General features: G+C 42.8%; 1 protein-coding gene across 2 annotated transcripts in view; it reads left to right on the top strand.

Moving 5' to 3' along the window:
* The first annotated feature begins 1,822 nt into the window (after positions 1-1,822).
* Mdn1 (midasin AAA ATPase 1) overlaps positions 1,823-27,320 on the top strand; it is a 132,223-nt gene continuing 106,725 nt past the window's right edge. For both annotated transcript variants that reach the window (XM_040740514.1, XM_040740510.1), the window contains exons 1-12: positions 1,823-2,032; positions 11,799-12,025; positions 16,017-16,241; positions 16,722-16,829; positions 16,910-17,102; positions 18,235-18,477; positions 18,677-18,808; positions 20,350-20,453; positions 21,507-21,621; positions 23,049-23,233; positions 24,034-24,115; positions 25,375-25,470. In XM_040740514.1, the coding sequence (XP_040596448.1) occupies positions 1,931-2,032; positions 11,799-12,025; positions 16,017-16,241; positions 16,722-16,829; positions 16,910-17,102; positions 18,235-18,477; positions 18,677-18,808; positions 20,350-20,453; positions 21,507-21,621; positions 23,049-23,233; positions 24,034-24,115; positions 25,375-25,470 (1,812 nt within the window). In that variant the 5' untranslated portion in view covers positions 1,823-1,930. The remainder of the gene's footprint in view (positions 2,033-11,798; positions 12,026-16,016; positions 16,242-16,721; positions 16,830-16,909; positions 17,103-18,234; positions 18,478-18,676; positions 18,809-20,349; positions 20,454-21,506; positions 21,622-23,048; positions 23,234-24,033; positions 24,116-25,374; positions 25,471-27,320) is intronic.

The following is a 27,320-nucleotide window of genomic DNA, read 5'->3' as shown; positions in this document are numbered from 1 at the left end:
TATGTTGAAAAGGCAGGTTGAGAAACCCCCACAAGAAAGCCAAAAGCAAAAGAAAAGCATATTTAATATAGAAGACAGAAGCAGACAGTCTGATACTGAAATAATAGACAAAACGTTTACATAGAAATAAACTTACATGGTACCAAATGAGAGAATACACAGACATGCTGAAATTTGTGAATATTAAAGACAAAATACCTTGAAAGTTTTCAAAGTACTAGAATAAAATTGTATCTTAAGGTTTTTTTGTGGGTTTTAGAGATTGAAATTAGGCTGCCAGATTTGGGGAAAAGAACCTTTTACCTCCTGAGCCATCCTGAAGGCTCGTTCTCCCTGCCTTAAAAAAAAAAAAGTAAGAAAGAAATCGAGCCAGGGGGCTGGAGACGTGGTTCAGTGGTTGAGAGCACTGCCTGCTCTTCTAAAGGTCCTGAGTTCAATTCCCAACAATCACGTGGTGGCTCACAACCACCTGTAATTAGATATGGTGCAGACATACAAGAAGACAGAACACTGTACACATAACAAATCCTAAAAAAAAAAAAAAAAAAAAGAGCCAGGCATTGGTTGGTGGTCCAGGTCTTTAATCCCAATATTCAGGCAGACATAGGCAGATCTCAACAACAGCTTGCTATAGAGAGTAAATTCAGCTAGGGCTACACACTTGAAAACTGTGGCCCGGCAGAGGTGGTGCACACCTTTAATCCCTGTACTCAGGAGGCAGAGGCAGGCAGATCTCTGAGTTTGAACAGCCTGGTTTACAGAGCAAGTTTCAGGACAGCCAGGGCTACACAGAGAAACCCTGTCTTGAAAAACAAAACCCCCTCCCAAAAAATAATAGAGAAAACTCGTGTGTGTGCCACATGTGTGTTTGTGCCAGAGAGGCCAGAAGAGGGCGTTGGATTTCCTGAAGATGGAGTTACAGATGGGTGTAAGCTACCCTATGTTGGTGTCGGATTTCTTTAATGTAAATGCCCTCTCGAGATGACATTTTGTTTCATATCATCCTTTGTTTAGCTTGTTCATGACCTTCATATTTAAAGTCTGTGTACTCTGTATTATTATTTTTTTTACTGAATCATCATCATAGCGTACAAGTGGAAGTCACAACTCAACTCTGTGGAATTGGTTCTTCCACTTTCATGTTGTGGGTTCTCTCTCTCTCTCCCTCCCTCCCTCCCTCTCTGTCTCTGTCTCTCTCTCCCTCTCTCCTCTCCCCTCCCCCCTCTCGTTTTCTTTTGTTTTGTAGCCCTAGCTGCCCCGGAACTCACTCTGTAGATCAGGCTGGCCTTGACTTTAGAGACCTGTCTGCCTCTGCTTCCTGAGTGGTGGGATTAAAGGCGAGTGCCACACTGGTATTTCCAGTATTTGTAAGAATGGGGCTGGGCAGCGGTGGCACACTCCCTTAATTCCATTAGGAGGAGACTGGCGGATCTCCGTGAGTTCGAGGTCAGACTGAGCTACAGAGCAGGTTGCAGGACACAGAGAAACCCTGTCTCGAAAAACAAAAAAACAAAACAATGCATCAAGTGCTGTTCTCTCACAGCGACAATCTTGGACAACGAACGTGCTTTTCGTTCACACCTGATCTGTGTTGATGCAGAGTTAAGTCACCGTGCCCTTAGGTCTCACGCCTCTGCAGCTCCTCCCTTAGGAAAAACCTGTTTCTGTCGGGTCAGGCATTGAAAACACAGGTCTATCCGTTATCATGCAAGCCTCAAAAGCCATTTCCGCCTCCCTTCCTGCGAGCAGAGACGCGCCAGTGACGAATTTCCGCCTAGGTGGGCGTAGCAGTAGGAGCGCCGTCGCCGGTTGATGACGTGTGTGGAGTCCTTCACCACGTGTGCGTCCGCCAGCCGGCTTTTCGGGGCTCTCCTTGCCTGGGTACGTGCTCGGCGGCAACGCTGCGGTCCTGCGGCCGCTGCCGTGGGCCATGGAGCACCTCTCCGTGGAGCTGCTGGCCGGGCCGCTGAGGATAATCGCCAACAAGAACGAGAAGAGCAGCGGCGAGCTCAGCAGGTTCCTGACCAAGTCGGTGAGCATAGGCGAAGGGAGGCGGGCCCGGGGGGCTGAACTCGGTGTCCCGAGAAAGGGCCTTTGTTTTTCGGGGTCAGTTTCCATTCCCTCGCCCCCTGCCCGGCGCTCGGACTGTGGTGGAGAGCATGCCCTTCCGAAAGGAAGATAGTAGTTGGTTTTTCTGCGAGGCTACGTCTGTGTTCCCCATACACACGCATTGCCTAAGCTGCCCCTTACCTTTCCCACCCCTCGTTTGCTTGCAAGCATGTTTTTCTTTTTTACTTTATACCTTCTGTTTGGCCCATGGGCGGGCTTCCGTAGCATTTCTTCAGGGCGCAAGTTTCAGTGCAGCACTGAGACAGCTCTCAGCATCAAGGGACTTTGCATCTACTTGGGAGACGGTTGGTAAGCATACAAACAATTGAAGGGCAAAACAAGTCAGCTAGCTAACTTTGGGAATTGGAAGATGAACATGATTTTTTTTCCCCCAAAATGGGTTTTGGATTTCCGAGAGCCTTACCTCCTTGACTACTGGCTGAGTTAGACATCCTTACTAGGCTGCTTTTCACTTGGCCTTTTAATTTTCTCTTGTGCTACCCTATCTGCTCTGACTGTAAACTTGAGACTACAAGAATGTGCTTTTAACTTGGTAAAACTCATTTGGTTGCGAATGCATTAGGAACATACATTCTCCGTTGTTTAGTAATCAGCAGTTTGATCCAGTGGTTCCCATCCTGTGGTTCGCGCCCCCTGGAGTCGAACACCCTTTCACAGGGGTCGTCTAAGGCCGATGGATAACAGATATTTACATTACGATTCATAACAATGGCAGAATTACAGTTATGAAACAGTAATGAAAATAGCTTTATGGTTGGTGGAAACCACAGCATGAGGAATTAGAAAGGGTGAGAACCACTGGCTTAGACTAAAGCACGTAAGTCATTTGGAACGGAGTAAAATTCACCCGAGGAAATTCTGAATAGTTTCAATCTTTGTTCTACTACTGAATTATACCCTTAGCTAAAAGGCTTTTTTTGGTTTTTCGAGACAGGGTTTCTCTGTAGCTTTGGAGACTGTCGTGGAACTCACTTTGTAGACCAGGCTGGCCTCGAACTCACAGAGATCCGCCTGCCTCTGCCTCCCGAGTGCTGGGATTAAAGGCGTGTGCCACCAACGCCCGGTTGCATTTTTTTTTTCTTTTGAGACAAGGTCTCTATTATGTAGCTCTGGCTGTCCTGGAACTCGATGTGTAAACCAGATGCCTCAAATTCAGAGATCCACAGAGTGCTGGGATTCCAGACATGCGCTACCAGCCTGGTTCAAAGGCATTTTTGATAATAAATGTGAAAAGCCAGACTGACACACTTCTCCTGGATTTCTGGCCAGTGCTTTCCATGCAGGTGGACTCAGCATAAGTAAGCAGTCTAGAGTTGGGCTTTGGGGGGTTGAGTAAAAGAAGGGGCTAATTGGTTTAGATGAGCTGACCTTGTGAAAGCCTGAAGGAGTATGTCTTGTATTGGAGTGTAGATTCTGGATCTAGAGATATCACAGAGCTTAGCAGCATACTGGAGACCCTAGAGTCTACTCTTACCACCTAAGGGTGTTAATGTTTATGTTTTGGGAGTGGGGTTGCGAATGGTTTGTATTCTTTTTTTTTTTTTTTAATCTAAGATTTTAGGGAGGCTAACACAAAATGTAAGAACTACTCAAGGTGAAGTTTGAAAATAATATAGTAATAATAGCTCAAATATTTTCATTGAGGGTCACTTGCATTTGTATTTCAGTCCTCTTGTTTTAAATTTGAGACCGAATCTTCCTGTGTATGTTTGGTAGCCTCAGTGCTGAGAGGATGGGTACCTACCATGTCCATATGCACCCCTAGTTTGGAAACAAAAACTTCTTTAGAGAGTAACAAAGGTGGGAAATACCGGTTCACAATGAAATTTGAGACTTTAACAAACTTTTAGGATTGTTTTCTTTTTTTAAGTCCCCCTTAACAGGTGACTGTATCCTAATTCCAACTGGTAGTGGGTAGGTGGGGTCCTTCTGGGGATTGGATACAGGGCCTCACACTGCACCACTGAGTTTACCTTCCATCTTCATTGTTTGAATATGCTTAGTACCTGGTTTGTGGGATTTGTTTTTGTTTTTGTTTTTTTTTTTTTTTTGAGACAGCATCTCATGCTGGCCTAGAACTTGCTGTATAGACTTACCTAGTCTGGAACTCATAGATCCATCTGCTTCTGCCTCCTTAGTCCTGGAATTAAAGGTATATGCCATCCTGCCTGACCTTGGTATTACTCCCCCTCCCCCCCACACACACAGGGTTACTCTGTGTAGCTTTGGAACCTGTTCTGGAACTTGCTCAGTAGACCAGACTGGCCTCAAACTCACTGCCTCAGCCTCCCGAGTGCTGAGATTAAAGGTGTGAGCCACACCACCTGACTGGCAATTGCATTTTTTAACTGCAGAAATGTCCCTATAAGCACATGTTCTGGAAATCGAGTTACAGATGGCTGAGAACAGCCATGTGGGTGCTGGTACCGGAACCTGGGTCCTCTGCAAGAACACGTGCTCTTAACTGCTGAGCTAGCCCTCTAGCCCTCCATCTTCTTAGTTAATTGCATTTGTGCTCTTCTGCAAATTACTTAATTCAATCGTGATTAAATATATATGGTGGCTTTAAAATAGAATAGTTGTGGATTGTAATTATAAAGCAGGAACTATGGGCTGGTGATGTAGGTGAGTGAGACCCTGCCTGGTATTTATCAGGGTTGATTCCGGGTACTGCCATAGTAAAACAGCACAACTTTCGGCAGTACCAGTAGCACCCCAGGCCTATGCTCTGTGATGGGAATTTTCTGAACTTCTGCTAGCTTCATCAACCTTAGCTTTTATTTATTTTTGGAGACTGGGTCTCAACTGTGTAGTCCAGACTGTTCTTAAACTTTTTTTCTTCGTTTTTATTTATTTTTATTTAAATTAGAAACATGAATGCTTCAAATGTCAATCCCAGCTCCCACCCCTCCTCGCTGGTCCCTCCACCAGCATTCCCCCCTCACTCCCAGCCCATTCCCCACATCATTCCCCAGGGAGGGTGAGGCCCTCCTTGGGGGGGATCTCCAGAGTCTGTCATTTCATCCATGGCAGGACCTAGGAACTTCCCCATGTGTCCAGGCTGAGAGAGCATCCCTCTATTTGGAATGGGCTCCCAAAGATCACTCATGCACCATGGTAAACACTGTACTACCCAAGGTCCCAGACACTGCATTCATGGAGTCTGGATCAGTCCCCTGTTGGCCTCTTAGCCATCAGTCTGGGCTTCAAGAGCTCTCCCTTGTCCAGTCAGCTGTCTTTGTGGGTTTCACCATCATGGTCTTGACCCCTTTGTTCATCACTCCTCCATCTCTGTCACTGGGTTCCAGTAGTTCAGTTCAGTGTTTAGCTGTGGGTATCTGTCTCTGCTTCCATCAGTCACTGGATGAAGGTTCTAGGATGGCATATAAGGTAGTCATCAACCTTATCATCAAGGAGGGGCTATTAATGTAGTCTCTCCACTATTGCTTTGTTTGCCAGTTGGTGCTATCCTTGTAGATCTCTGTTGATCTCACTAATGTCAGCTCTCTCCTCAAGCCTATAATGACTCCCAACTATTATGGTATCTTTCATCCTGGTCTTTTCTATTCTTACCTCGACTCAACCTTCCTGCTCCCCCATGTCTTCTTCTACCTCTACCCTCCTCTTATCCCCCTCTTTTTTCCTGGTTTCCCCTCCCCTCCCCCCATGTTCCCAATCTGTAGGAGATCTTGCCTCATTCCACTTCTCATGGGTTAGTTTGCTTCTTTGTGTTCTTAGAGAGTTGTGCTATTAATTCTCTAGTGTGACTATTCTCCAGTTTCTTCATGTGCACACTTAGTGCTTAGCACTGCTTTCAAAGTGTCCCATTGTTTGTGTCTTCATTCTCATTGAATTCTAGGAAGTCTTTTATTTCTTCTTTGACCCAGGAGTGGTGCAATTGCGCATTATTCAGTTTCCATGAGTTTGTGTTGTTGTTGAGCTCCAAAGCATGGTGGTCTGATAAGATACATGGAGTTATTCCAACTATTTTGTACCTGTTGAGGTTTGCTATGTTGCCAAGTATGTGGTCAGTTTTTGAGAATGTTCCATGTGGTGCTGAGAAGAAGTTATATTCTTTTGTGTTTGGATGGAATGTTCTATAGATGTCTGTCAAACCCAATTGGGTCATAACTTCTATTAGATCCTTTGCTTCTTTGTTAAGTTTCTATCTGGTAGTCCTGTGGTATCAGTGAGGTGTTGAAGTCTCCCACTATAAGTGTGTGTGGTTTTACGTGAGGTTTTAGTTTTAGTAATGTTTCTTTTACGAATGTGGATGCCTTTGTATTTGGGGCACAGATGTTCAGAATTGAGACTTCATCTTGGTGGATTTTTCCTATGATGAATACGAAATGACCTCCTTCATCTCTTTTGATTAATTTCAGTTTAAAGTCTAGTTTAATATTAGTATTGCTACCCCTGCTTGTTTCTTGGGACCTTTTGATTGGAAAATCTTTTCCCAACCCTTAACTCTGAGGTAACATATGTCTTTGAAGCTGACGTGTGTTTCTTGTATGCAGCAGCAGGATGGGTTCTGTCTTTGAATCCATTCTGTTAGCCTGCGCCTTTTTATGGGTGATTTAAGACCATTAATATTAAGGGATATTAATGACCTTTGATTGCTTGTTCTTGTTTGTTTTGGAATGGTTGTTGTTGTTGGAATTGTATGTGGATTTCCACTCCTTTTCTCTTTTGGGTGTTGGTAAAGTGGGATTATCTATTGCCTATGTTTTTCTGCTTGTAATTAATTTGCTTGGACTGGAGTTTTCCTTCCAGAACTTTCTGTAGGCTTGGGTTAGTGGATATGTATTGTTTAAATCTGGTTTTGTCATTGAATATCTTGGTTTTTCCATCTATAGTGATTGAAAGCTTTGCTGGGTATAGTAGTCTGTGCTGGCATCTGTGGTCTATTAGTGTTGATAGGATATCTATCCAGGACCTTCTGGCTTCAGAGTTTCCATGGAGAAGTCAGGTGTAATTCTTATAGGTTTGCCTTTATATGTTATTTGACCTTTTTCCTTAGCTGCTCTAAGTATTCTTTCTTTATTCTGTATGCTTGGGGTCTTGATTATTATGTGGCGAGGGGACTTTTTTTGAACCTCTCTATTTGGTGTTCTGTAAGCCTCATTGCTTTTTACCTCTCTTCCATCTTGTACCTCCTGTTTCCTCTCAGTTCTCTGGCATCTCATGTGCCTAGATCGATCACCTCCTCTTCTCTCTTTGCCCAGAAATCCCATCTAACCTCTTTCTGCCTAGCTATTGGCCATTCAACGCTTTATTAGAGCAGTCAGAAGGCACTTGGCAAAGACACATCTTCACAGTGTACAAAAACATTATTCCAGAACAGCTCTAGTGTTCAGTAGTACAGTGTCTGGCATGAGGCATATGATAACTACAGAATGAGCAGATTAATCTATTTATAAATTGTGATATTCAAACAGTTTTTTTTGTAGAACACAGTTTTGAAAAATACTCAGCGCTTCAAGCATAGGATGACACTTTAAAACTGTTTCTAATTCAGCTTCATTGTAATAATAACAGTTTCCTAGTGTACATATGGAAAGAGTAGTAATCTATTCTCTTTGCCTGCAAGCCCCAGCTATCCTTTCTCCTGCCTCACTGTTGGCCATTCAGCTCTTTATTAGACCATAAGATGTCTTAGACAGCTTCATAGAATTAAACAATTGTAGCATAAACAAAAGTAACACATCTTTAAATTGTTAAGCAAATGTTCCAGAGCATAAACAAAAGTAACAAACCTTAAAATAATTTTCCATAATAGTTCTGGAGATTGAACTTGAGTTGGCCACCTTGATGGCAATCACCTTTACCTGCTGAGCCATCACACTGACTCAGTATTTGGTAGCTTCCCTCAGACTAGTATGTCTCTTAACCACCTAAATAAAGCCTGCTTAAGCTTTGTGAAAGAAAAGTGAGAAAACGGGAAGAGGTTGCCTCGAGGCTGTCCCGGTGGCTCTCACTTTACAGAGAGGCAGAATTTCCTAAGAATGCATTTTCCTAGCTGTTCTGGTAGACGGGTTTGGAGAGTAAAACCTTGAACACTCAGTGCCTCATTGTTGTTCCAGCAGCCAGAAAACAAGATGGCAGGTGTTCTGCTTTGCAAGCTGAGGAACCAAAAGAGAAAGTTCATGATTGTCCTGTGTAACTGCTACTCCTGCATGCTCACACTCACTCTAGCTGCCTCCTCTGTTCAGTTCTTGCATTTACACATTTATAGGCTTTAATAAAAACATTTTATTTTAGGAATATACTTACTGATTAAATGTGTAGCCAAGAGTGATCTTGAATGTTCGATCTTCTGACTTGCCTCCCAAATGCCGGGGTTACAGACATGAACCATCTTCTCCTATTTTTATGTGTTGGTAAGCAAACCCCTCAGGGATTCATGAATGCTAGATATGTACTCTCATCAACCAAGCTAGTCCCCATCCCTAAACTCTATTGTTTTGAGACTTAGTATGTTGTCCATTCTGGCCTAGAGCTTCTAGGCTCAATCCATCTTCCACCTTAGCCTTGGGAGTAGCAGTTACTGTAAGCTTTCCATTTCCTTCTAGTTTTCCTACCCTATCTCCCCGCCCCCCATACCTTACTATGTAGCCCAGGCAGGCTTGAACCTGCAGTCTTCATGCCTCAGCTTCCCAACTGTTGGGGTTGCATGCCTCTGCCATTATGCTTGCCTTCATTACTTAAAATCTGTTTAAGTAGTTTTATTCATGGTAGGGAATTGAGAAGCCATAGGACAACATCGGTTTAATGGTTAAGTGTGTATACCAAAACTGGAGTGTGGCTCTGTAATTAGAGAGCTTTGATTTACAGCACTGCAAAACAATAACTGTATCCACAAAAATAATAGGAAATTACTGGTCTCTAGTATTTTTCAATGTAATGTCATTTAGAAGTGGAGCCTTGCTGCCATAATAAAATTATCCTAGTTTCTTTTCTGTTGCTGTGATTAAAACCCCTTAACAGAAATAACACAATGGAGAAAGAACCTGTTCTGGTTCACAACTGCACTGTGACTGTTAACTTAAGCAGCAGAGGCATGAAGCTGCTGGTCAGTGTCCACAGTTGGGTTCTAGAGGATGAAAGCTGCTGCTTGGTTCTCTCCATTGACGCAGTCGGCATCTGCCCAAGGAGTCATCCTACCCCGCTTCAGAAACCTCCCACATCAGTTAACATAACCGAGGCAATCCCTCCTGACACTGACTGCTAGGCTTGGAGAGAATCCCTCACACATGTGTCCCAAGGATGGTTTTAGGTGTTCTTAGGTGAGTCTGGATGTGGTCAGTTTGATTATATCAACCATCCTACCATGTATCACAAAATTAAAAATGAGGTCAAAGGACAGAGACCTTGGTGAGTCTGACAGGCAGAGATTGCAGAAACCCACAGAAACAGCTGACCTGAGCAAGTGGGAGCTCACAGACCTCAGTCTGACAGCTGGGAAACCAGCATACGACCTACCCTTGAACGTGGGTGTCAGGAGGCCTGGGCAGTCTATAGGGGCTCTGACAGTAGAACCAGTATTTATTCCTAGTGCACAAATGGACTTTGGTAGCTCATTCCCCATGGAGGGAAATTCTCTCCTAGATACATGGGGGAGGGCCTAGGCCCTGCCCCAAATGATGTGACAGACTTTGGTGATCCCCCAAGGAAGGCCTCACCCTGCCTGGGGAGTGGTTGGGGAGCATAGATAGGAAGGTGGGAGGGAGAAGGAACTGGGATTGATAGGTAAAATAGGATTGTTTCTAAATTAAATAAAAATATATAATAACAAAAATCAGTAAGATTATTCCAAACATGGTATGAAATGGAGCGTAGAACCACACATCATGACAGCAGAAGCTTGGTACTGTGCATGCCTACAGTTAACATTACTTGTTGGTTCTGGGCTGGATGAAGTGGTGGAGAATTTATGATTGCTGTTGAGCTTATGGTCAGCCTGGGCTATGTAGAAAGACCATCTGTCAAACCAAACAAAACCTAAACAAACAAAAATTCCTGGAATGGAATCCCTTTTTTGAGACAGGGTCTCAATTGTGTATGCTATGCTGGCCTCAAACTGTAGTACCCCTCTTCTTTTTTTTTTTTTTTTTTTTTTTTACGAGACAGGGTTTCTCTGTATTGTTTTGGAGGCTGTCGTTCCAGCCCAGCCTCAAACTCACAGAGATCCACCTGCCTCTGCCTCCCAAGTGCTGGGATTAAAGGTATGCGCCACCACCGCCCGGCTTATAGTACCCCTATTTAAAGTGGTTTCTTAGGAACACTTGCTTATAGGGACATTTCTGAAGTTAAAAAGTGCAATTACCCAGATTAGACAGATCTGATCACCTCTTTTAGCGTCCATGGGCACACACGTGCGCGCGCACACACAGCATACATCCATACAAACAAGTATGTACACATAAATAAAGTATAATATGCATTATACAACATTTGTATTTAATTGTAATTATGGAAAAAAAGTGCAATTACCTCTCAGTGTCATGGGCAACTTTGTTAAATTTCTTTCCTTTTGAGTGGTAATTCTAGAAGCTTTGCTATGTTCCCTGTCTTATTTTAAGTGCCTGTTGCTGTGATAAAACACCATGACCGAAAGCAGCTTGGGGAGAATGAAGTCATAACTTTGGATCAGAGGGTTTATACCCTCTTTGAAATTTTAAATCTGATGTTACATATTGCTGAACAGTAAATTCTGGTCACTGATCTACATACAAGCCCTGTGAGGACCCTCTCCAACACTTCTCAGTTTTCTTTTTTATACTTATGGACATCCTGAGACCACACAGTAGAATGTTGTGGGTTACCTCCTCATGCATCTCAAAGTATGGTTGTTCATACTGATTTTGTTTTGCCAATTTTAGGTTGGTGTATTTTCAGCTAAGCCCAGGCCTTACTCTTGTGGAATATTTGTTTACACTGTAAATATGTGTCTCTGCCTAAGGTGCCTTCTGATTGATTTAATAATGAGCTGAATGGCCAATAGCTAGGCAGCAGGGATTAGGCAGAACTTCTGGAGAGAGAGGATTCTGGGAAGAAGAGAGGCAGGGAATCACCAGTGATAGGAGACCAAGAATGGAGGAGAGTAAAAAAGCCACATGGCAAAATGTAGATTTATAGAAGCAGGTTAATTTAAGTTATAAGATATAGGTGGGGACCAGCCTATGCTAAAGGCCAAGTTTTCATAATTAATAACAAGTCTCCATGTTGTTATTTGGAGTTGGTGATCTAAAAATTGTCTGACAAGAAAGCTTGCAGTACTTTCATATGTATGCCACTCCTTACAGGTGTGCTCCATCATGCCTGGAAGCAATTGTAGAATTACGTTTTCATTTCTGAAGAGCAGAGGAGAAGGAACACTGGGGTTTTACATTCCCTGGACAGTGTTGAGACCCTGCAACATTTACTGTTGAGTAAAGTTACATATCGTTTAAAATGGAATCCCAAGTATTGGTTTTCTTGACTATAATCTCAGTGGACTGGAACTCTCAGGAACAAACTCTAATCTTTTATTGTTACATAACCATACTTGGTTTTATCATCAACTCTCTTTAGAAATTTAGAAATTAGTGTTTTGAATTCTAAGCTAGATCTCTGATCTTTCAGTACTAAAGAATATTGTTTACATAGACGTCTTGATTCTCGTTCAGGTATGGACACCTCAAGATCGCCAGTGTATCCTCAATTCCTTGGCACAGTTGCTCCTGGATAAGGACTACACCCTTTTGCTTGGTCGCCAGCTGCGCCCTATCCTTTTGGATTTGCTGGAAAGAAATGCTGAAGCCATTAAGACTGGAGGCCAAGTCAACCATGATTTGCATGAACGTCTTAGTGTGTCACTGAGCAAACTCATTGGTAACCACCCTGATGTTCTTCCGTGAGTAGCAGTTTTGATTTACATTTCTCTGAGCTGGTAGCCTTTTCTCTCAAGTCTTCTGGGGTGGCTCTTGCTGTAACCAAAGCACTTGGGAAGTTGAGGGAAGAGGCTTTCAAGTTTGGGGCCAACCTCTGATATATAGCAAAACCCCTGTGATTTTTTAAAATAATAATAGTCATTATTATTTACATTCAATTTTAATTGTGTCAGAGGACAGGTTAGGGTCAGTTTTCTTCTACCATGTGTTTCTTGGGAGGTGAATTCATGTGTTCATGCTTGGTGGCAAGTACTTAACCCTGAGTCATCTCCTCACCAGCTTGTACTTGAGTATCCAGCAGTCTGGCCTCACTCACTCAGTCTGAGAGAGTGCTGAGAGCACAGGTGTGTGCCAGTACTTCTGGCTTAGCTGTCACTACAGGTGTGCGAAACAGCCCTGGCGCTCCCAGTTATCTCAGAATTTGGCAGGATGTTCTTTTTGGAGCCACTGAACAGAGTGGCTTCAGGGGCCTGGAGGAGTGATTCAGAGGTGAAGAGTTCTCGCTGCTCTTTCAGAAGACTAGAGTATGGTTCCAGCACCAGTATCAGCTATTCACATCAGGGGATCCCACACACTCTCTGACCTCCACTGGCACTCAAATTCACGTGCATATAGATACACAAACGTGAATAATAAAATTGTAGTTGGATTTTCTTTTATTCTAGCCCCACATTGGAATGCCAAAATGTTGTCTGTTATTTTGCCCTTTTACACTTTTGGGGGGGGCTTCTACCAAGTTCCCAATTAAATCACACACAGGCTTGTTCTTTCTTATAAAAGCCCATCCTTAGCTTGGCTTGTTTCTAGCCTGACTGCCTTAAGTTAACCAGTCCTCCTTTTGTCTCTGGGCTTTTTCCTTTTCTTGTTTCTGTGTATCTTACTTTCACTCTTACTCCGCGGCTGACGGGGTGGTTGGCTGAACCCTTGTTTTGTCTGCTTCTTCCTCTTGTCTTCCTCCCAGGTTTTTCCTCCTATTTATTCTCTCTGCCAGCCAGTCCTGCCTATCCTTTCTCCTGCCTTATTATTGGCTGATCAACTCCTTATCAGACCATCAGGTGTTTTAGGCAGGCAAAGAATCACAGCTTCACAGAGTTACACAAATTCAACATAAAGGAATGCAACACATCTTTGCATCATTAAACAAATGTAACACACCTTACAATAATATTCCACAACATAAGCCGGGCGTTGGTGGCGCACGCCTTTAATCCCAGCACTTGGGAGGCAGAGGCAGGCGGATCTCTGTGAGTTCGAGACCAGCCTGGACTACCAAGTGAGTTCCAGGACAGCCTCCAAAGCCACAGAGAAACCCTGTCTCGAAAAACCAAAAAAAAAAAAAAAAAAAATTCCACAACATAAAATCTTTTTTTGTGTGTGTGTGTTTTTTTGAGACAGGGTTTCTCTGTATTGCTTTGGAGTCTGTCCTGGAACTCGCTTTGTAGACCAGGCTGGCATTGAACTCACAGAGATCCACCAGCCTCTGCCTCCCAAGTGCTGGGATTTAAGGTGTGCACCATCATCGCCTGGCAACATAACATAAAATCTTGTAGGAGAAAAGCAGCTTCAGACAAGTGTCCCTTAGCTTGACACTATCCTGTAAGGCCTGTAGTTCAAGCCCCGTTTCCACTCCACACCACCCAAATGTGATCTATCACATTAGCAGCTGTGTTCAAACTGGGTTCCTATTGTTTACTGGTTACATTTATAGTAAGTTATGTCTTGTGTGGATTTTTAAGTTGAGAAGACTAAGTAAGGACTTTCATTCTAAAGAGCGTATTGCTCCATATGGTTTTCATTTGGTCTTCACATAAGAAAAAACAGAGGTGGTACTTGGCTTAATCCCAGCACTCAGGAGTGCTATTATTGAAGACTGAAGGCATGTGCCACCCAACTCCCTTGAGATTACCACACACACACACACACACACACACACACACACACACACACACACACACACACACATCCCCCTCTGTTTAATGTCCTTTTGTTTTGTAACCCTTTGAGTTCAGTTTGTGTAGCTTGTTGGAAGGCTGACTGAACTTATGGCTTGGTGCTGCACACAGTTGAGTTTGTGACTAAAGTAGCCTCCACAGCATTTCACAGCACCCCTCCCCATCTTCTGCTCCAAGTAAAAGGTCCATGTCCCCTCTCCCCAGGGGGAGCGGGGTTTCTCTGTGTGACAGCCATGGCTGTCTTAGAACTCACCCTTAAACCAGGCTGGCCTCAGGCTCCGAGGTCTGCCAGCCCCTGCCTCCCAAGTTCTGGGATTGAAGGTGTGGGCCACCACTGTCCAGCAAGAAAAGCTTCTTAAGCATGATTGTCTGACGTGTGAAAACTGCTGTGGGCTCTCACTTGGATTATACTTAATTGCTTTTATTTCATCATAGGCATAGTTCAGCAGTTTCCATACCAGACCAGTGCTAGAGAGCACACAGCTCCCCAAATCTTTCAAGATTCAAGAATGGGCAAAAAATGTTGGAGCAGTAGTAGGGACTTGGGGCTCATTCTGGGGGAGTGGGGGATGGGAGGAAAGCTTGGGTTCCTGCTGCCAAAGCAGCAAGTGTCTCAAAACTAAGATTTCTGTAAATTGCAGTGTTGCCTCAGGCAGGGATAGAAAATGAGCCCCCTACTCCTGTACTCCCTCACCCCCACCACTCAAACACTAAATTAACTCGTTTGATCTTACCAATTCCTGTCTCACGATGTTGGTGAGCAACAAATCTCAAACCTCTGGTAACATTTTCTCACATGCATTTATCTTGTGCACATTTTGGAGATTATATAGTTTAAAAATGACTGCATAGCTCATACTCAGTAAAGAACAATTCATTGGCTCTTTCTGTGTATTCATATCATGTGCAGCTGTCAACCCAGTCATGTTTAGAACATTTATGTATTTTTTCCCTTGCTTTTTGTTGCTGGGGGTTTAACTTCAGGCCCTGTGCATTCTAGATACCTGTTCTACCATGCAGCTACATCTCTAGTCCTTTATACATATTTATAAAATAAAACTCTTAGTGTCATTAAGAACCTATTAATTAATAATGTGATTGTTATTTATAGTTTTTTAAGACTTAAGTTTTGTTCATGTGTGCCCATGTTTTTCTCGTGGACTCTTATATTTTCCATAGAAGAATGCATTTGCAGGAACCATTTCAGCAGAGTGGACCGCCAACATGTTTCCTGTAGCCTCTCAGCATGGAGATTGTGTGGTCCTGCCCACCTTGTTAACCTTATTTCCTGTCAGAAGATTTATTGTTCTCCACCTGTCACATATTGTTTCTGTTGGTGATGGGCTTTTTTTGTTGTTTGTTTTTTTTTTTGGTTTGTTTTTTGAGACAGGGTTTCTCTGTGGCTTTGGAGGCTGTCCTGGAACTAGCTCTTGTAGACCAGGCTGGTCTTGAACTCACAAAGATCTGCCTGCCTCTGCCTCCCAAGTGCTGGGATTAAAGGCGTGTGCCACCACTGCCCAGCATTTCATCTGTGTGCTTTAAGATGTATCCTAAGTACCTGGTTTTACCTCCCCCAGATTTGATTGAACTTTTCTGTTTTGTTCTTCCATTTCTGTGGCTCTCCCTTACTCAGTGGCATGTTAAGTTATAGCATGGATTTTCCTATCTCTAGATAGTAGCGTAGTAGTGAGAATTTAGTAAGTGTTCAATAGTCCGGTAAGTAATTACCACTCAGGATGTGTTCTGCACTTGTTTGTGGGTAAATCATTTGTTGATTGCATATTCTGAAATGATGTTCCATGCCAGGGCCTGTTTCTGAACCTGAAATGGTTTCAGTCTTTAGGGCTGTATGGCTTCAGCATTATTCTCCCCCTTTTGAGGTACCAGGAGTTCTGTCCATCAGTACAGTTGAGCTCTTGGCTGCTTCTCTAGGGAATGAAGATGTTCATTTCACCATGCTTGTACCAATAAATGACAGTGCCTCCCGTTTTCCCTTCCAAAGGTTTGCCCTGCGCTATTTCAAGGACACCTACCCAGTGTTTCAGAGACTCTTCCTTGAGAGTTCTGATGCCAACCCCGTACGCTATGGACGCAGGAGGATGAAACTGCGGGACCTAATGGAAGCTGCCCACACATTTCTGCGGCAGAGGCAGCCTGTTTTCCGGGAGCTCTGGGACTGGAGTGTGTGTGTCCCTCTCCTCAGGAGCCATGATGCTCTGGTGCGCTGGTACGTGGCTTAGCCAGTGCTTCTGACTTGGGTGTTGGTGGGGCTGGACAAAGAAAACCCCTTTAGATGTGGTTTTCATAAGTTATTTATTTTATGTGTATGGGTGTTGTCTGTATGTTTGGATCCCCAGGAATTGCAGTCAATAATGACTGTGAGCTGTTATGTGGGTGTTGGAAATTGCATTCCAGTGCTCTGGTGGTACAGTCAGTAATCTTAACTGCCGATCCATCTCTCTAGTTATTGGGAATTTTTAGTTCTTAAGCCTTTTCCTTAATCATCCAGTGGTGCTTCAGAAAAAGATGGTATGCGTGGAGTTTCACCCTTTTCCCTGTTCTAGTAAATGAACTCATCATGTTTACTTTGTGTTTTTACCTATAAGTAGTAGTTAAGATTTCATTTTCTAGCGCTTAGTGGACAAGTAATTTTCTTAATCAACTGTAGGTCAGCAGAATTGATTTGTTTTTTTTTTTTTTCCCTCAGGCATACAGCTAACTGTCTTGCTTTGGTGACCTGCATGAATGAAGAACACAAGTTAGCCTTCCTCAGGAAGATTTTCAGTAGTGATGAATTGGTGCATTTCAGATTGAGGTGAGCAGGGGCCTTCCTGGAGGTCTTCTGTGTCTTTTCTGTGTGGACTTCATGGAACTCTTTTTTTTTTTTTCTGTTAGGTTATTAGAAGAGGCCCAGCTGCAGGACTTGGAGAAGGCCTTGGTTTTGGCTAACCCCAAAGCCTCCCTTTGGCATAAGGGAAAGGAGTCGCAGTACATTCAGGGACACCTTGTTTCAGCTGACCTCTCTTCCAGTGTGACTGCTGTCTGTGGTGTGGTGCTGCCCAAACAACCATCTGGTCCTGGAGAGCAGGTATTACAGCCTCAGTAGGAGCTTTGCTCCGCAAACTGACTGCATGTTCCTTGGCCAGGGTCAGTGAAAATGTGTAATGCACATTGAACTTGCTGAAGCCCTGTTCCATTTTAGAAGTGTTTGTGGAGACATGAGGATCAAATACATTCACATTGGGTTTTCATGGTTATCCCCTTCATCTCTTTTAAACCTGAAATCAGAACTACAACAGCATCTGTGTTATTCCTTGAACTCTGGCAGAATTCGAAGCTGGCCACAGTTACACAGGCCTGTGGCCCAGCTATTCAGTAAACTGAGGCAGGAAGAACTCTTGAGGCCAGCTTAAATAATACTGCAAGGCTCTGTTTTCAAAAATAGAAAAGAACAAAGCTGATGCTGAAACAGACCTAGGGACAGGATATAGCTTAGTGGAAAAACATGATTTGTCTAATGATCCTTGCCTTACCAATCGTGAAGGATCATTAGACAAAACAAGAGACTGAAGGTCTTACTGTACCTGAACCCCACATGAGTGCAGAAACCCGTGGAGGTCAGAGTTAGTGTTGGATGCCCTGGAACTGTACTTCAGCCCTGGCATTGTTAATCCTAAGTATAAAATTATAGAATGTGGACAGAGTTATAAAACAAAAGCTACTGGTGATTGATGAGATTTGCATTTATTTAGAAATTATCCCTGGGCTAGAGAGAGACCTCCAATGTTAGGAGCAATTCCTGGGCCAAGTGTGGTAGTGCAGGTTTTTAATCCTAGCACTCCGGAAGCAGAGGCAGCCTTTGAATTTGAGGTCAGCCAGGGCTACACAGTGAGACCCTGTCTCAAACAAACAAACAAACAAACAAACTTGCAGAGGCTGCAGTTCAGGTTCCACCACCTTCGGCATTCACAGGTGCATGTGCCTCCAGTTCCAGAGGATGTGATGGATGTGATGCTCTCTTCTGGACTCACAGGCAGCAAGTACACATGTGCTACATAGACAAACATGCCAAATGCCCATGCACATAGAATAAAATGATTTTGAAGTATGAAGAGATTATCCTGAACTTGGTTAAAACACTTGTTAGCATTGCTGCAGAAATTAACTTGTGTCAGTTTGGGAAAGGTCTCTTTCTTACTCTTTCTCACTTTTCTCCTTAGGCGAGTGACAGGAGTTTTTCACGGGACCAGGAGCTGGCTCTTAAATCCTTCGTATTGGTTGAGTCTGTGTGTAAAAATCTTCAGACCCTTGCTGTTGCAGTGGCTTCTCAGAATGCTGTATTGCTGGAAGGACCAATAGGAAGTGGCAAAACTTCCTTAGTTGAGCATTTAGCTGCAGTGACAGGGAGAAGGAAACCTCCTCAGCTTCTCAAAGTCCAGCTTGGAGACCAGACAGACAGCAAGGTAATTAAGAAGTGGCAAGTATTGCTGGCCAGCATTCTAATTTTTTTGCTATGGGAACATAGAATGGTTATTGCCCTTACTTTTGGCTTTTGGGATAATTTTTGTAAGCCTCACATGCCTCCTTTCCGTGTTGAAATTTCTAGGACTTGTATAAGGATATCTCAGGTGTGTGGTTTCTCTAAGTAACCTCTTTCCACAGATGCTACTGGGCATGTATCGTTGTACAGATGTCCCTGGAGAGTTTGTATGGCAACCTGGCACTCTGACACAGGCAGCCACAAAAGGCCACTGGATCCTTCTGGAGGACATTGACTATGCCCCCTTAGATGTGGTACGTCATCTTGCTAAAATGTTTGCTCTTCACATTGTCTTTGAAGAACATGTTGTCCACAGTGCCTGGGTGGGGTGCTGTGGTGTTCACAGTTTCCCATGCTGTGCTGTAGGAAGGAAGCTCTACTCTTACTTGAGAGATTGGGTTTCTTTGATTGTCTCCTAATTCATAAAGTTCTTACTAACTGTTTTGTGCTATTCTAATAATTGAGTACAGTGAGCAGCCACATTACCTGATGGGCAGCTGTTAGGGATACATTGGGATCTTTGAAATCCCGCTTCCCAGATGTGGCATGTAGAAAAGGAGATGAGGACAAATGAAGAAGGAAATAATGTGTTTGCATCTGTCTGCTGAAGAACTAAACACTGATTGTACACTATTGGTGTTATTGCTTTTTTGGTTTGTTTGTTTTCGAGACAAGGTTTCTCTGTGTAGCCCTGGCTCTCCTGGAACTCGCTCTGTAGACCAGCCTGGACTCGAACTCACAAAGATCCGCCTGCTCTGCCTCTTGAATGCTGGTATTAAAGGTGTATACCCCCACTGCCTGTTAAGTTTTGTTGTTTTTTTCTGTTGTTGTTCTTGTTTAGTTTCATTTTGTTTTAAGTCACTTTTCGCTATACTGGTGTGAAATTTGCTTTGTATCCCATGCTGACCCTGGGTTGGCATTGCTCTTGAATGCCTACTGTGATTACAGGAGCATGCCACAATGGTGGGCTATTTTGGCTTTTAGAAAGATCACTTTTGCGGGCTGGAGAGATGGCTCAGAGGTTAAGAGCACTGACTGCTCTTCAAGAGGTCCTGAGTTCAATTTCCAGCAACCACATGTTGGCTCACAACCATCTGTAATGAGATCTGGTGCCCTCTTCTGGTATGTGAAGACCTACATGGAGTCAGGATGTTGTATTCATAATAAATAAATAAATCTTAAAAAAAAAGATCACTTTTGCAGTGAAGTAGTAGTCTCTGTTTGCTCTGAAACCCTACACTTTTGCCAAAAAGATGTACTAAGGATTAAGGTTTTTTTCTTTAGGTAGGTTTTTTTGTTTTTGTTCTTTTGATACTGATTTTAATTTTTTTTATAAGATACATCTTCAAGTTGAGTGCATATTGAATTTTGCATCCTGGAGACAACAGATGGTTATGTGTTGACATTAAGTCCCATCAAATCTAGCTTGTTCTGGCTCATTCTTTAAGACCTAGTGAATGTTTTCATTTTTGGAGGGAATTCTTCTGAATTAAGCTTATCATGGTGTGTGGTCATTTGCATTTCCTCATCTCTTGTAAGACCCTTGACTTTAAAGTCAAGTCCTGTTGGCATCCTCCTGTCTTGTGTGGTTCTAGGCTATGCTAAGCTCTCAATGAATACTGAGTAAATAAGGTGTTGAGCTGGACTGCAGATAACTCAGAAAACCCACATATACTTGATTCCAGTTTGAACTGTGAAAGCAGGGTGGAGTTTCCTTTAAGTATATGTCCATCAAATGGTCTTTGTTCGTGATATCTGTGCCAGTGGTGTTAACCAATGGGGTTTTGTGATTTAGGTTTCTGTGTTGATCCCTCTGCTGGAGAATGGAGAGCTTTTGATTCCTGGCCAAGCTGACTGCTTGAAAGTAGCTCCTACATTTCAGTTATTCGCAACCAGGAGGTATGTGTGACTGACATTTCTGTTTCCATTCTGAAAGCTCTTCTTGATGCTGCATATTGGATCCTCTATGAAAATATCCCCAAAAATCCCTGGGACATCATGGAATGCCACACAACATAGAAAGTCTTGAATTCAATTTTCAGCTGTGTCATTTGTAATCATAGTTGGTTGAGCAAGAGATGTTACTGGGCTTTTCCTTATTCATTAGAAGAAAATAATGACATGTTCTTGGGGCAGTATGGTTAATGTGTAAGCATGTAATTGGTCTAGAATGAGCATTTAATATACATCCCCTTCATTCTGAAATCTGTAATAATTCCCAAGTGTAGCTTTTGGTAACCAGCAGTGAACTTCCTATGTAAAAATGCTAGTACCTTCAAGTATGCTTTGTTGAGGTCATTTATGCTTTACAGAAGAGTCTTATCATTGGGATCTGAACACCCCATGGTCTTAATTGCATTGTTTTAAAAATAATTTGGTAAAAATCCTATCACTTTTTTTTAAGACTCATGGGTCAAATGGCAACTTTTAATAATTTTTCATCTGCCATACCTACTAGTGTCTAGCACTGAAATGGCAGCTTTTATTTATGAGTAAGGAATTGTATAGCAGTCACTATGATCTCACTTACTATAGTTTAAGTTGTTCAGTCGTCGGTAGGATTTGAAAATGTTAAATGGAAAATTACAGAAATAAAAATCCCTAGCTTTTATAATATTGTTCTAATTGATTCTTTTAGAGTTTGTGGTAGAGACTTGCTGCATAACACAGGCAGGCCTCAAACTCTTAACTAAAAGCTGCAGTTTTTCCCAGCTGTGAGAATAACATCTGTTGACACCATGCCCAGCTTTAGTCTTGTTGTCACCTCTTGCTTTAACTAATTAATAAAACTTTACCATTGGTGTCTAGATGTAGGTTTTGTATGGTCTGGGTTCAGTCATCTTTCACAGGTCTTAGGGGATTGTGCCTCAAAAGATGAAGTAGGTTGACTAAAACTAACATGAAATATGAATGTTTTATGTGTCACTTTGTTTTTTCTCCTTTAAAACACAGGCTCTTGAGCTATGGAGGAAGTTGGTATAGGCCACTGAATAGTCATGCTACTATGTTAGACAAATACTGGACCAAAATTCACCTCGATAATCTGGACAAGAAGGACCTCAATGAGGTATGCAGTTTGGAGATAAGAGTGCTATTTGTTTTTATTTTTCGTTATGGAAAGTTCCAGAAGCTCCTCTTAGGTGTAAATAGAGGAATTAGAACAGTGGAGCCTTCCTAACTGAAATACCTTCAATCAAGAATTCAGTTTTTTTCTTTTTTCTTTCCTTTTTTTTAAATAGAGCTGTTTCAGAATGCTAATCTCAGCATACATGTAACATTTTCTCAAACTTTTTGGGGTGGGGGATTAGGAGGTTCTCTGTGTAGTCCTGGTTATTTTTTTCCTTGTGATTTACTTATTTGTCTATTTTATGCATATGTGTGCTCTGCCTGCATGTATGCCTGCATGACAGAAGAGGGCATCAAATCCCACTATACAGATGGTTGTGAGCCACCATGTGGTTGCTGGGAACTGACTGAGGACCTCTGGAAGAGCAGCCAGTGCACTTAACCCCATCCTGGTTATTTTTAAACTTGCATAGATCAGCCTGCCTGTGTCTCCCAAGTACTAGGATGAAAGGCATGTGCCACCATGACTCCACTATTTTCTCAAACCTTATGTCCCAGTTATATCGTGGATGTGGCCTGTATTCTCTGGCAGTGCTCGCTCAGGTACTTGTTCCTGCCAGGCTCATTTTCTGCTCCCTAAAACCTTCCTTGGTCTCCCAAGCGTCCTGTACCACATTGTTTGTTGACAAGGTGATACGCCTCTCAGACAAGACAGATGAACTCAGGGTTCCTTTTTGTTTTTAATTATCCTGTCAAACAGATGTGAGTAAACACATCAACATTTTATAAAGCCTTGGAACCCGTAGTACAAATGTGAAGCTGTCCACTGTACTGTTAAGTAGCTATTGAAACAAATAGCCCTAGACACTATGCGTTAAAATTTGACTTTCTACCCTTTAAAACTTCACTGTTTTTTATTAGTGGCTCTTCTTTTGTGGTTTGCTTTAATTTCTTCCAAGTAATGTTTTTTATTTATTTTTGGTTAAGATTACATAATCAATCTCATAGAATTTTATTCAGGATTACACAAAGTAGTACTTGAGGAATTCTTTTAATTTAGGTATTTGGGAAGCTATGGTTTGGTTATTTGGGTACCTGACTTTTGTTCTGTAAGCTATTTTGAGGGCTAGATTGTCACATAATTTAGTAAGTTATGTGGGGAAAGTCAGAGTTTTAAGTATGGTGAGTGGAATCAGGGACAGGTGAGGGTACAAATTATTGTGCTTGGTAAAGATTACAAATTTTACTGATTACCAGTTTTGTCAGCAGTCCCTGTGTACTCCCCATCCCTGAGCTAGAGCTGGGACCCAGGTCCTTACCCTGCCCAGGGCAACATTTTGCTGCTAAATCACATGTCTAGTGTGATAGGTACTTTTAAGAGTGTCTCTTAGCTCTTCCATATTTCTTTTCTCTTTTTCCTGGAACCAGGTTCTTCAGAGCAGATTTCCAAACCTTTTGGCCGAAACTGAACACTTACTTGACATTTACATTGAGCTTACTGGAGATAAACATGGGTGTCCAAGTGATAGTTCTGTGGACTGTGAACAGGCACCACAGGAAGTTTCAAGAGAAAACAGAAGAATCGTCCTTGAGGGAAGAGAACTATCTTTAAGGTACTGGATTACATATTGATGTCTGCTGATATTTCAAAATGGTTTTGCTGGAAACTTCGAGTTAGAAGCAGATGGTCCTGACAAGTCATGTTTACATGTTAAACCTATGAGATCAGATCACCTTTGAGCTGGGTAGGGCACAAGCATGTAATTCTAACATCCTAAGAGCTTGAGGCAGGCAGATCTTCCAGGCAAGTCCAGGCCATGCTGTGTAGCCAAATTGGGATAGCTCACATAGCTCAGAAACAAAGGTTTAAAAATTAGCTTAAATGGTTTCTGTAATCATTCTCTCAGTAGTTTCTTAACAGGACTTGAGACAGAGTCTCTCTGGTGTACTGGCTGTCCTGGGGAACTCACAGAGATCTGCCTGTATCTGCCTCTGTCCTGGAGCTTACTTTGTAGACCTGGCTGACCTTGAACTCAGAGAGATCTGCCTGTATCTACTTCTGAGTGGGAGAAAGGTGTGTGTCACCACACTGGCCTTCTTAACAGGACTGAAGCAATCCTTTCTGAATTTGCTCCATATAATGAGCAAATTCATTATGCCTCAGCTATCCATTCTTAGTGGGGCTTAGGAGTGAGTGGGTCCCCTGATTTGGTAGTATTTAGTCTCTTTCCATTCTTGTTACTGTGTCTGGCATGGGTTCGGGCAAAGTGGATATGGCTAAGGACTTAACCTCTAACAGTTTCTTCTTCACATTGGTAGAAGAATGGGGACATTTCAGTCATCAGGTAACCTTCGACTTAATAGGGCTAAATGAGCTGTGGTCTCTTCAGCCTGCTGTCTTGTTTGCCTTTAGGGACCTCCTGAATTGGTGTAATAGAGTTGCTCATGGCTTTGACAGCGCATCTTCGTCAGCGTCGTTACATGTTTTTCAAGAGGTAAGATGGATGCTGTTGGTGTCTTCCCTGTGCCTGCCAGCTTCTCTAGCTACAGTTCACTTCCCCTAGCCACTGAAAACTGAGCTGCCTTCAAGCAGTCAGATGTAGTGACTAACTTACTTTAAACGGGTGTTACAGTAGGGCAGGGAGGTAAAAGCTTGACTGGAATGGGGTGTCGTGGTACATCACAGTGCCTCTAGAGCTGTGGTCTTTGTATCCCATGTACCATCTCTTCAAATCTGTATCTCTGGTTTAGAGAAGTATGTGGGAGCTACGGAATGTGATGTAGAAAGTAAAAATTGGTGTGTGTGGGTGTGCGTATTGCATGCCTGCCTGGTGCCTGTGGAAGTGAAAATAGGACTTTGGATCCCTAGGAATTGGGATTACAGTCAATTGAGAACCACCATATGAGTGCTGGGTTCTCTGCAAGAGCAGTAAGGTGCCACCCTTCCCCCCAGTAGAATATAACGCAAAAACAAATCACTGATATATAACCTCCTGTAAAATTCCATCCCTCTCTTTAGTTTTTTGTTCTATTTCCTATTCTGGAACACCGTGGAGTGGACTAATTTAGCTTCTGCTGCTTTCTACTTGCTTAGCCTACACTTGACATTGGTAGGGTCTTGCCTTTTGAATCTAGTTGCTTCATTCTGCATATTTTCATGATTAATCCTTGTAGCATTTATTCTTTTCTAGACAGAATAATAGTCCAGTTGTTTAGATATATGATATTTCACTCATTAGTCTGTTAATGGGGCTTTATGCTTTTATATTTTGGCAGTTGTGAAATATGCTTCTATAGGCATATCTATACAAGTATTTCATTAGTAAATAAGCAGTATGTGTTGAGAGTATTTATGCTGGTTTCTTCCATCATGGTGGCCTGCTGTCAATGGTGGCAAGCGTTTGAGCTGTTGACTGCCCCCTCAATCAGGAAGCAGTGAGCACTTAATGAAATGATGCTCTAATTCACTCGCTCTAATCAATGGACTACTTTGTAAAAAGATTTTTTAATTGTGTGTGTCTGTGTCTCTGTCAGTTTGTCTGTGCGGGTTCGTGGATGAGTGCAGGTGCCCGCAAAGGCCAGAAGATGGCGTCAGATTCTCTGGTGCTGGAGTAACAGACAGTTACGAAATGTCCAACATTAGTTCTGGGGAATGAATTCTGGTCTTCTGCTAGAGCAGGACCACTGAGCCATCTCCCTAGCCCAATGTATTACTCTTAAAATCAGTTGACATTTCCCTTGGTTGTTCTGATAGGCTCTGGACTGTTTCACCGCCATGCTTTCTGACCAGACAAAAAAACTGAAAATGGCAGAAATTATTGGAAGCAAACTGAACATTTCCAAGAAAAAGGTATGTGGTACTACTTTTCCCACATGATGAAAGAAGAGCAGGCTGCTCGGCTGGATGATCTTTGTTCCTCGTCAGTGTTGACTCCTCTTTAGACATTAATGGTCCATTACTACCTGTCAGGAATAGGAAGCTTCCAATGTAATTCTCTGGTGTTGTACATTCTTAAAGTGAGTTCACTCCTGTTACCCAGTTAATATAGATACATTGTTCTCTGGTGTTTTAGCGACCATTTTGTTTTCAGGGTATGGTCTTTTTAGTCTGTGCTTCATTGTACAGATTTCTCTTTCGGACTGTTTTACTATTATGTACTTATTTATTTAGGTGGTGCCTCACTGTGTAGCTCTTTCTGGCCTGGAGCACACAGATCTGCCTGCCTCTACCTCCAGAGTGCTGGAAATAAAGATGTGTGCCACTGTCCCCAGCTTATTGTTTTCCCTTAAAAATGAAAATAGTTCCAATGAATGATACTAACCTGGTTCGTTAGGTTCAACACTGAAATTGGCGATATCTTGCCTTTTGTTTTCACATCAAGATGTGTATTTGATTGCCTGAGATTGTAACCCAATGGTAGTATGTGTGCTTAACATTTATGAGGTCCTGGATTTGGTGTACAGAGGGGAGATGTATGTAGTTTTAAAGGGATGAGCCTCTGAGCAGTGGTACTGGTATCGTTGAAGCCTGCAGAAATCTCTTGAATTAATCAAGACATTCTTACTTGAAACATCATGTCTGTGATTGCAATAGTAAAGAAGTTTGTTGAGCTGGGCCATAGTGGCACACACCTTTAATCCCAGCACTTGGGAGGCAGAGGCAGGCAGATCTATGTGAGTTCAAGGCCAGCTTAGTCTACCAAACTAGTTCCAGGACAGCCAGGGCTGTTATACAGAAAAACCCTGTCTTGAAAAAAACAGACAACAAAACCAGCATAAAAAGAAGTGTGTTGAGCTTTTGTAGTAGTTGAGGTGGTTTGGGCTCAGAATGTGGAGTGCCTCCTGAAAAGAACTTGACTGGTAAGTGTGTTCATCTTAGTGAGCAAGGGGCATGAAGCCACCATGATTGAGTCAGAAGGGTCAGTGTTTCCTACTGATTGGGGCAGGCAGACAGCAGACAGGGGCTCCCTTTAAGCATTTTGCCTATTCTTGGCCCAAACCTGAGCTTTAATCTGCTAAGCGATGAATAGCTATTCTGTAGACTTCTAGGAGCCTCTGCTGCAGCTACTTTTCTCACAGACAGACCTTGCATTCTTGCTCTATGTTAGACATGGAAAGCTAACAGAAGCATAGTGAAAGAGCAGTTTTCATTTTGTTAGGAATGGGTTTGTTTTCCCTCTAAGCTCTTTATAAATGTCAATGTGTTCACTTTATCTAGACAAAGGCTTATTTGAGTCAGTGAAAGGTACTGTTATAGTTTCTTTCCTGTTGTATGATACAGCCCCTTGACAACGCAACTCAAAAGAGAAAGGTTTATTTTGGTGTCAGTTCCAGGTGAGGGCCCCTTCAAGGAAGAACAATGACAGACAGGAGCTTGAGGGAGCTTGTCAGAGTGCACCTACAAGAAACAGAGCAAGGAATGCTTTCATGCTGCCTTCAGTTATGCAGTCCAGGGAACCTACCCAGAGAACATCCCTGCCCAGGACTGTCACCTGATGTGGGCTGATGGCTCTTCCCACATCAGGTGACACCTCCAGGACGATCCTTCGTAGGCATGGCCAGAGACTGTCTTCTGAGTAATGCGCAATTCAGTCCAGTTCACAACTCATACCAGCTATCTTTGGTACCACCTCTTGGATTTGTAGTCAGGGCTTAAATAAGCATTTAAGAAAACTTGGAAAGTGAAGGAAACCCTTGATA

Source organism: Mesocricetus auratus, unplaced genomic scaffold (genome assembly GCF_017639785.1).
Source record: "Mesocricetus auratus isolate SY011 unplaced genomic scaffold, BCM_Maur_2.0 Super-Scaffold_6730, whole genome shotgun sequence".
Classification (NCBI taxonomy): domain Eukaryota; kingdom Metazoa; phylum Chordata; class Mammalia; order Rodentia; family Cricetidae; genus Mesocricetus; species Mesocricetus auratus.
This window is presented reverse-complemented; position numbering and strand designations above follow the sequence as displayed.